At 39.8% G+C, this 10786-nt stretch overlaps 1 protein-coding gene across 1 annotated transcript in view; it reads left to right on the top strand.

Moving 5' to 3' along the window:
• The window catches only part of LOC106512967 (kinesin-like protein KIF23), a gene marked incomplete in the record, with an annotated part of 16416 nt that extends 6121 nt beyond the window's left edge, over positions 1-10295 (top strand). The window contains 14 exon segments of the mRNA XM_014001549.1: positions 159-261; positions 381-460; positions 587-706; positions 1369-1528; positions 2075-2236; positions 2357-2523; positions 2611-2784; positions 5199-5405; positions 5599-5916; positions 7565-7798; positions 7978-8066; positions 9438-9498; positions 9591-9631; positions 9715-10295. Of these exon segments, the coding sequence (XP_013857003.1) occupies positions 159-261; positions 381-460; positions 587-706; positions 1369-1528; positions 2075-2236; positions 2357-2523; positions 2611-2784; positions 5199-5405; positions 5599-5916; positions 7565-7798; positions 7978-8066; positions 9438-9498; positions 9591-9631; positions 9715-9730 (1932 nt within the window).
• Between the last annotated feature and the right edge of the window lie 491 nt (positions 10296-10786).

The following is a 10786-nucleotide window of genomic DNA, read 5'->3' as shown; positions in this document are numbered from 1 at the left end:
TATAATATATATTATAAATAAGTATAGATATATACATCTTTTTAAGTGGGAGAACTTGCACAATTGGTGACTGACTAAATATTTATTTTCCCCACTGTAAATAAAAAACAGTTTTAATGAACTTTCTACATAAACTCTTTGTTTTTCATTTTAAACAGGATAAAAGTCAGGTGAATGTGAGCCAGCTGTGCCTGGTGGATCTGGCGGGCAGTGAACGCACCAACAGAACCAGAGCAGAAGGGAGCCGTCTTCGTGAAGCAGGTCCGTTTTATACATTAATTCATTAAGCTGMATTTTTCAACGAGTTCTTCCAGTTATTTTTCTTCATAATTTACATTTAGTTCTGGCACTAACTGTCCCTAACGCCGCTTCATTTGCAGGTAATATTAACCAGTCTTTGATGACTCTGCGTACATGTATGGAGGCCCTGCGTGAAAATCAGATGTATGGAACCAATAAGGTATTTTATCACCAAACCATCGCTGACTCAGCCTTTCTGGTGCTCTGATCGAAACACAGTCTTTATTTATTGAAAGAGTCATTTGTCCAAACAGGACTGTCTGAAAAAATCTGTTGTTTGTTCCAGATGGTGCCATACAGGGACTCAAAAGTGACACATCTTTTTAAAAACTACTTTGATGGAGAAGGAAAAGTCAGGATGATTGTGTGTGTCAACCCAAAGGCTGAGGATTATGAAGAAACAGTGGTAGGCTATTCTTTTGTTTGTGTGTGTTGCAGAATCATTTACTGTATATTTACGTGTACAGTGAGAAAAACTTGACTCCAAAAAACTTCCATAAAGTTGGGTTGTATTATACATAGGAGTAAACTAAAACAGATTTTTTTTGCAAATGTAGTGCCACAATACATTTTAATATTTTCTTGTCCATAACTGAATTATTGTTGGATGAGTTGTTTACGGAGGAAAAACTGCTTTTTAAAAATGTTTAATTATTGGACATTAGTTGCACATTTGCATGGTCAATAGAACCAGACGAGCTGCTCCTCCAAGCTGTTTGTTTTGCTTCCACACTTCAAGCAAATCGTTATCAGCGACATGCTGTTACTTTCACTGAGTGTCCTCCACCTACAAATAATCAGCTGTACCACCAGAGGGGACACCGCAAAGGCCGAAAAATTCTGTTTGTATGAAATTAGGGGTCACATTATACACAAGGATTAGATCGTGTTAAATGCTTTTTAAGCTAAAAATATAAGGGAGTCACATTATATGTTAAAAGTCAAGTTTGTCCCTTTCTTTTATGTCTCTGTCAAGTTGCTCCCTGAATTTTTTCGATATTATTTATAATCTCTGAAGTCTAACCACAACACCAAAACCTCTTTTGCACAAACTTGTGTTTGGTGCAGCTGGTGATGCGCTTTGCAGAAATGACTCAGGAGGTGGAGGTTGCTCGGCCAGTAGATCGGCCAATCTACGGCCTCGCAGCAGGGCGACGACAGAGAAACCAGGCTTTCAAAGATGAGTTGTCCCGGCGCCTGGAAGAGAGAGGAGGTCCATGTACCGCAGGTGAAATAATCACTTTTTAAATCTGTGTTGTTCATCACGCTCCTGATTTGTCATACGCGTGTCTTGGGCATCTCGAAAACTGTGTTTTGAAGTTATGGATTTATAGTTGTGCATAATGTGCTGAAAACAATTTAAAGGCAAACAAGCATATCATGCAAGAGCTTTTACTGCAGCTCTAGGATATACTGAGCATTGCAAGACAAGAGACAAATAACACCATAGTCCATTATTTACAAAGTCAAGTTTTAACACACCTTTTTGAAACAGGAAGTAACTGAGCGCTTTGCTTTTAAAAAGTTTATTCTCTCTGTGTTTGGGTCAAGACAGCATTTTCTCTCCTTATATCCAGCTTTGGTAACAAAGTGACAGAAGGTAGCAACAAATCTGTAAACACTATTAATGTCAAACTGCTAGAAAACACTGAAGGGTCTTTTATACCAGTTTAAACCTTTTTTAGCGCCCCACCAAGAATGAAAAAGAATAAAAAGTACATGGTAACTAAATTCCTTCAAAGCATTTGTATTGTTTATTCCCTATCACATGTAGACGACCCAGCTGAGCTGAACCAGCTGATTGAAAGCCTCCCAGCCCTGCCTCCCTGTGAGCTGGTGGACCCCGCTGATGATCAAACGTTGCCACGTCTGATCGAGGTCCTGGAAAGGCGACAGCATATCCGTCAGATGATAACAAAACAAGTCAATCAAACTGGTACTTTTTCTTCCCCTCTGCTGATAACATCCTGTTTGATTTATTCACCTATCGGATTTTATAAACTTTTTTGTCAAAACTGCTTCAAACCAAGTGATTTACATAGTTTTTTTTCCTCAGCAAATACACTGAAGTCCATGCTTCAGCAGATTGACAATCAACTGGGTGAGAAGGAGACCTTCCTCCATGACCAGCAGCACAAACTAAGTGAGAAAGACAAAGTGATCCTCAACCAGAAGTCCGAGATTGAACGATTAGAGAAGAAATCCAAGACACTGGAATACAAGGTTTTGCTCCATTTGTACTTTATTTATTCAAATTGTTTTTCCAAGACAGTTTTATTCCTCTTTACCCGTTTCGTCTGTCTTTCTCAGATCGACATCCTGCAGAAAACAACCGAGATGTATGAACAGGACAAACGCTTGCTTCAGCAGGAGCTGGAGGGCAGGGAGCASCTGCTGCAGAAAGAGTTATCAGAGAAGAGGCGCATGGAGCAGCGGATGCAGGGCGTGGTGACAGACACCAAACTGAAATGGGAGAAAGAGTGTGTAAGTAGATCCATTTATATTTTTACGTCACCATTTATTTTTTATTTTATTTGTTTTGAGTTAGTATTTTTTTTGGCCAGACAGTGTATAAGCTATGTTTTGAGTAAATGACATGTGGTTGAGTGGAAAGACACTAACGTGTGTATGCACGAAACAAACAGGCGGTGGTGCAATTTCACTTCTTAACAATCCAGTTTTAAGATAGATTTTTTTTCTTTTGTAGTTTTTATCAAAACACAAACCAACAGTCTACGCAGCATTCTCCACAAATTAAATATTCGATTTTATTATTATTTTACTGGAACTGAGGATCACATCCATAAACACTCACTCCTGTTTCTGAGATTTCTTTTTTTTATTTTTGTTACTTTTAAAGTTAGGGTAGCTTTTGTTTGAAATTATTTTAGTGTGGTTTGGTTGATGTTTATTTTGTTTTAAGTAGTAGYAGTTGTTTTTATTTTAGTTTCATTTCTGTTTTCTTACAGGTCTGTCTTGAAAATAAGAATTGTGTTTTGAATGAGACTAACTGTAAATAAAGGATATAAAATGATAATATTTCTAATGAATGACCCAAATCAGCTGAAATTAGACATCAGTTTTCTAGTTGGTCAGTTTAACGTACTGTGGATTTAGAATCTAGAAATGCACAATTTAGCATCTAAAGTAGGGCTGTGCGATATTAGAAAATTTTGTGATAACAATATTGGGTACAATATTTCTTTTTGCCTTCACTTTCTAATACATATGTCGGATTCAATGTGACTTTTAGCCTTTTTGGCAAAGTCATTTGTGTTTGATGTGGAGTTTTGCTGCTGAGATTCTGACCTACTGGCTAAATATTGGATTAGCATGAAAAAAACTTCAACTTCAAAACTCTTGAAACACATAATTAACAATTAATGCACTCCAAGCGGTCCTTTGCGATATGTACATAGTGCGCACACTGATATTGCGATGACAATATATTTGCGATAATTATATTGTGCAGGTGGGGATCACACTTCTGAGCCTCCCTGGTAAGGTCTATTCGGGGGTTCTGGAGAGGAGGGTACGTCGGATAGTTGAATCTCAGATTCAGGAAGAGCAGTGTGGTTTTCGTCCTGGTTGTGGAACAGCGGACCARCTCTACACCCTCAGCAGGGTCCTGGAGGGTGCATGAGAGTTTGTCCAACCACTCTACATGTGTTTTGTGGATTTGGAGAAGGCATTCGACCATGTCCCTCGGGGACTCCTGTGGGGGGTACTCCGGGAGTATGGGGTACCAGGCCCATTGATACAGGCTGTTGGGTCCCTGTTTGACCTTTGCCAGAGCTTGGTCTGCATTGCCGGTGGTAAGTCGGACTCGTTTCTGGTGAGAGTTGGACTCCGCCAAGGTTGCCCCTTGTCACCAATTCTGTTCATAACTTTTATAGACAGAATTTCTAGGCGCAGCCAAGGTGTTGAGGGGATCTGTTTTGGTGACCTTAGGATCGCATCTCTGCTTTTTGGGATGATGTGGTCCTGTTGGCTTCATCAGATCGTGATCTCCAGCTCCCACTGGAGCGGTTCACAGCCGAGTGTGAAGCGACCGGGATGAGGATCGGTGCCTCCAAATCCGAGACCATGGTCTTGAGCCGGAAAMGGGTAGAATGCCTCATCTGGGTCGGGGAGGCGGTCTTGCCCCAAGTGGATAAGTTTAAGTATTTCGGGGTCTTGTTCATGAATGAGGGAAGAATGGAGCAGGAGATTGACTGGAGGATTGGTGCTGTGTCTGCAGTGATGTGGGCGCTGTACCGGTCTGTCGTGGTGAAGCAAGAGCTGAGCCTGAAGGCAAAGCTCTTGATTTAACGGTCGGTCTACGTTTCTACCTTCATCTATGGTCACGAGCTTTGGGTAGTGACCGAAAGAACGAGTTCGCGAATACAAGCTGCCGAAATGAGTTTCCTCTGCAGGGTGTCTGGGCTCTCCCTTAGAGATAGGGTGAGGAGCTCAGTCATCCAGGAGAGACTCACAGTAGAGCCGCTGCTCCTCCACGTCGAGAGGAGCCAGTTGAGGTGGCTYGGGCATCTGGTTAGGATGCCTCCTGGACGCCTCTCTGGTGAGGTGTTCCTGGCACGTGCCACTGTGAGGAGGCCCAGAGGAAGACCCAGGACACGCTGGAGGGACTGTGTTTCTCAGCTGCCCTGGGAACACCTTGGGATTCCCCCAGATGAGCTGGACCAAGTGGCTGGGGAGACGGATGTCTGGGTCTCTCTGCTTAGGCTGCTGCCCTYGCGACCCGATCCCGGATAAGCGGCAGAAAGCAGATGGACGGACTATATTGTGCAGCCCTAATCGGAAGCTATTTTTARATTAAATTAAACTTTGTTGACTTTTACGGATGTATTTTTATAGTTTCCTGTTTTAAGATTTTTTTTGTATGTTTGTTTAATCAGGAGAGGCGAGTAAATGCCAAGCAGCTGGAAATGCAGAACAAACTGTGGGTGCAGGATGAAAAGCTGAAGCAGCTCAAAGCCATAGTGACGGAGAACAGTGCTGGTGGCGGCCGTCCAACCGAACCACCACCCAAACCTGAGAGACCCTCCAGAGATAAAGATCGTAACGCACCCCAGAAACGCTCTGCCTCCCCGACTCCACTTCCTGTAAGTTAAGCAGCTTGTTTTATTAGCATGCTCTAAAATAATGCTTCTAATTCAGTTTAATGTGGATGTTTTGCATGCTGCTCATTGTTGTCGTAATCTGGGCTCACCACGGTTGTTTTGTTTTACTGTTTAATTTTCTGTGCAGCTCCTAGYAGTCACTTCACCTTTTCCCCCTTCCATAATCACTTTGCAGGACTTTGGCCGAACTCCTCTCAGCCAAAACCGAGCCAATGTTAGGGCAGTTAAGGACCATTGCTCTACCTCCACTCCCTCCTCCTCTTCATCCTATCCTTCAGTAGCTTCTTGTATCTCTGAGTGGGAGCAGAAGTTCCCCATAGACTCAGTCAGCCAGTCTAGGTACCCCGGGACTCCTCGGTGCACGAGCCGAACTCCCGCCCCGTGCCACAGCACCAGCAGCATGGGTCGCAGGAAAGGCCAGCGCTGGGCCCCTGACACTGAGGCTCCTGCTACACCTCTTGTCTATCATCTAAACAGAGATGAAGGCACAAGGGTTAGTGTTAGACATTATCCTTCAAAACGTTCGGCTCTTCACTTCTAGCCTGTAGGTAGACCTTCTCTTGGTGTAGATCTTCAACCCTTAACGCTGTCAGTAGATGTGTGCTTGTTTAGGAATACTTTAAGTAGAAACATCCATGTAGATTCGTTATTTTTTCTGTTTCTTTGAACTGTCAAATATTTTCTTGATCTTTTCTTTCATCTAAGAACTGAGTTTTTATGCTTTGCCTGCACAGTACATTTTAGCAGCAACACCATTGTTCCTTCTGTGAGGGTAGTGTATAAATGAAAATCAAAATATCTAGAAACAAACTCATCAATGCGGTATGGGAAAAGGATGCAACTCAGTGCAGTTCTGCTGTTGGTTTCTTTGGCCCAGGGTGAAGATCCTTAGTTTGTGCAGGGATTTAGACGTCTGCTACAGATAGAGTTAAAAAATTAAAGTAAACCTTTTCTTGATGTGTTAGTTGGCAGAATGAACATTTTGAAGATTGTATTTAAGAACATCAACCTGCTTTAACTACAGGGTGAGTCAAAAGACTCAGGACACGCTTTTATTTCAGAAATAAAAATAGAAAAAGACATCTCTGAGTGTCCCAGCAAGGAAAGGTTGAGGGGTCCTTTCTTTTAGTCTGTGTCCTGAACATGGCCGTCATCTTGGATCAAGAGCAAGCTTTCCAAGGATAGGCCCCCTCACCCAAATTTGTGTTTGGTAGATTATTAACRATGCTTCTTGGCAATAAATCTTAAAGCGGGCACCTGATTGGCAGCACCTGGGGGCAACAGATGCTCAAAACAAGTGTCAGTGCATAGATATACAATAAGTGGTTTGGCAGAGAAGATTTGGCAAATTTTTCATGTGTGCAACTCACACACTCAGCTCTACCGCTCATCCCACAAATGCATGTTCCTTACAAATSTGGCACCATTTAAAAGAGAAACTAACTGGCTTTTCAACGGTACATGATTTATTGCCAAGAATTGACATTGTTTAATTTTGTCACTTAAAAATACACATTGACTAACAAGTGGTTAGTGTTGTACGTTGACCATTGGCTGAAGTTTGGCACTAGCTCACAAAATGTTTTGGTTGACCTCTTAAAAAAATAAGCCGAATTTTGAAATGTCAAAATCAAAACTTGCAGCTAACAAAATCATCAAAATGTCATTAAACAAATGCTTAATAATTTTCTTGAATTAGTCATTTTCTGTCACACCCACGTTTGATCATTTCTTTAATTACCAKAATAACTGCTAGTTTGTGGTTCTATGCAGCTGACTCTTGTCTCACACTTTTTTAGATTCATTTCTTTGCTACTATTTGTTCTGCTTTGCATGCAAACTATCTCTCACTATGTTGGGAAATTTCCAATACACATATTGTATTGCTTGGAGGCCTTGTTGTGGATGTAATTAAAGTGTAGGATCAAATCATGGAGACGTTAAAAATATCCCAAACAAGTATCGAGTATTATTAAAATCCCTTCTAGTAGTGCCTTCCAGTAATACATTTTTCTTTACTACGAACTAACACCTCATCTTCACCCAAAGAAACTTTTTCTCACTACTAACCGTGACAAACCTGAAATGGTTCCACGTGTGAATAACTTCCTAATTTCTGTTTCTCACTTTGGGATCACCAGACGGTTCCTCCGGTTCACCCGAGGCACAGGCGCTCGCACTCTGCGGGTGGGGAGAAATGGGTAGACCACAAACCCTCTTCTAATTTGGATCTAGACACTGTAATGCAGCCAATCGTACCCAATGCAATCAAAGTGTCCACCCCCAACGAGAAAGCTCTGTCTAAATGTCACAGATACGTGCTTAGACACCAAGAGCTTGCCTCTGACGGGGAGATCGAGACCAAACTAATCAAGGTAAAACTAAGATGTCTGATTATTATGTGTTTGTGATTGACTTTATTGTCTTCATTCAATCAAACAATCTGATCAAAATCAGTTTTCATTTTTGGGATGTGTTTTAGTCATTRGTGGAAAGTTGTTAAATCAAATTAAGTTTATTTTTTATTTTATTTTTATTTTTTAATTTTCCGCAGGGAGATGTTTTTAGGACCAGAGGTGGAGGACAAGCTGTGCAGTTTACTGACATTGAGACACTAAGACAAGAGTGTCCAACAGCACCAAGGTACAAAACTTTCTTAAATATAAGTTTCTGTGCTCACATGTTGGTAGAGTATTATATAAAAATAATGACAATAATGTGACGTAAAGCTGTTACTAGTTATTTGTTTTAACATTTGTGTAGCAGCATTAGTGCTGGGCGGTATGACCCAAAATTTATATCATGGKATTTTCAACAAGTGTACTGCTATCACCGTATTTGATGGTATTTTTCTTTTCATAACAGCTCTGCTGATTATAAAATGTACAGATTCTGCTTATTGACCAGTAAACCACGGTCAGCTGAAGTTACTCTCTTTCTGCAACACAAAAAACTACCGGTATTCATTGACTTTTTTTTCTGTGTGTTGCTGTTTCCCTCCTCAACATGTCTTCTTCTGTGCCTTGTTGTAGACAGTAGTCACATTTTGGTAYAGTCGTGAGGGAGGAGAGTTGAGCAAAGATTATTATTGAGTCCATCATTTTGTATTATTTTATGAAACCTAATAGGACGACTCAGCCTCCATGCAGCAGTCAACCACACCCCGATACAAAACTACTTCCTCCAGGATTTTCACAATAGAAGCACATTAATATCTCCATACATTTACRTTGTGCATTAACTCTATTCGTGCACGTCACTGAAGAGTTGCTTACTACATTCAGCAATGGCGAAAATGCAACAGGGTTATTTTTTTTTACGTTCGTTAATAAGCAGCAGAATTGTGAGGAGATGCTATTTTAATAAAGTACCTTCTAATGATGCTGTCGCTGTATTTTTTAAATAAATGGAGAGAATAGAAATTTAAATATTTCTGAAACTAAAATGATAAATTTTCTTCAAACATTTCAACCCTTGATAATGCACCAAAAATAAAAGACATAAATAACTCAGACCTCAATCATCTGACTCATGTTGATCCTTGTAAGTCTGACATGCTGCCTTTGGGTCAACAGGACCTCAGAGGCCTCAGCTTTTAAACTTAGGTCTTGGGGGTCATTTTGACCCAAAGACAGCAGGGTGGGTAAATAAAAATTAGCTGAATTTTACTCAGATAAAAACAGAAACCTCTCCAGCTGCTTTTAAATTTTTTACTAAAAATGAATTCTTGAGTTTAAAAACTTGAGACATAATACAAAACCTTAATCAGAAAATCCAGTTTTGTGTTTGAATATTTTCTTGGAAATTTCTACTTTTAATATTTTGTTATTCAGTTTTTTTATACTGTAGTTTTTAAATCTTAAAACTAGAAGTTTGTAATTTTTTTGTACAAATTCTTACTTTTAATAGAGGTAAATGTAAACAAATACATTTTCTCTTAATTTGTGTTGACTTTTATGAAAATGATAATTGAATTCTGCTCTGTCTAATAAACAAATCACTTTTTTTTTATAGCCGTAAAAGGCGATCAGGGTCTCAAGAGGGACCAGATCAAATAGAAGATGTAGAAAACATGGTAAGTCTTGCAAAACATAATAATTCATTAACTAAGAATTTATTATTAATAATATAAGAAAAGTATATATTTTTTACTTTACTTTTGTTTAGGCTCCACAGCCAGGATCGAGTTCAAGCAATGGATATCAAAAGTAAGCTAAAATATTCTGCATGTTTGCTCTGTAAATCAAGTTTGCATTTGAGTTTGCTTACTTCATCTTTATTTGTTTTTTAGACGCAGAAGGCCCTAATGTGCTGTACATCTGAAAAGACTTTTTCTTCTTCCTGAAAACATCTGTGTCATACCAGTAAAGGGGAAACTATGCTTCTTTTTGACAGCTATTTTTTTTTCTCATCCTATCACACAAGATCATGGTGCAATTATTATTTAATCTTTGCTTAATGATGTACATTATTCTTATTGTAATTTGCTAGATTAGTATGCTTGTCCCCTTTTGAATGCTGAAACATATTTAAACACATGTCAGTGGTAAATGTTCACACACCTGTTGAACATTTAGATCATGTCAGCTGCTTTCAACAGCTGCCCAAAGATCAGTGTTTGTCGCCGTAATCTTTGTCTATGCATGTTTTTATTTTTTCTAAATTTATTCTGTTTTCTAATGTTTCGCTAAATAAGCGTGTTGCTGATCATAAAAAATACAGTTTCAGGATTCACAAAGTGTAGAGCTACACACGTATATGTTGAACTGTCTACCTGTAAATAAGCTTTTTACTTGTTTGAAGCAACTCCTAAAATATGTAGCACACACAAGGATTTTTCGGTGGTATTAAATAAAATAAAGTCCAACACTCCGCCGTGATGGTTTCTGAATGGGGATAGAGTTTGTACCGGTCCATTATGGTGAAGAGGGARCTGAGCTGTAAGGTGGAACTCTCTGTTTACCGGTCGGTGTACGTTACCCTCCCCTACGGCCATGAACTTTGGGTAGTGACTGAAGGAAAAAGATCACAGATACATGGTCGAAATGATTTASATAAAGTGGCTGTGAAAGGAGATGTCTGGGTCCCCCTGCTCAACCTGCTGCCCCTGCRACCTGACAAACCGAAGAGAATGGATGGACAAAGATAAAGAAGGTTCCTCAAACTGWTCTTTAAATCCTCGAACAGTTTTTCTGCTACAACATTGGGCCTTTCAGTCCAAGGGACTGAGTTATATTCATTTTTAGTCCAACCCTGTAAATGAAGTTATTCTGTCACCTAAATTTCTGAGATCTTGTCAGGTATGAGYGCTCCAGTGTTTTAGAGTGAATGACTTGGCTCAAATTGACCAATTTAAACCCATT

This window comes from Austrofundulus limnaeus, unplaced genomic scaffold (genome assembly GCF_001266775.1).
Source record: "Austrofundulus limnaeus strain Quisiro unplaced genomic scaffold, Austrofundulus_limnaeus-1.0 Scaffold9, whole genome shotgun sequence".
Taxonomy (NCBI): domain Eukaryota; kingdom Metazoa; phylum Chordata; class Actinopteri; order Cyprinodontiformes; family Rivulidae; genus Austrofundulus; species Austrofundulus limnaeus.
The sequence above is the reverse complement of the archived record's forward strand: the minus strand, read 5'-3'. Positions and strand labels throughout refer to the sequence as shown.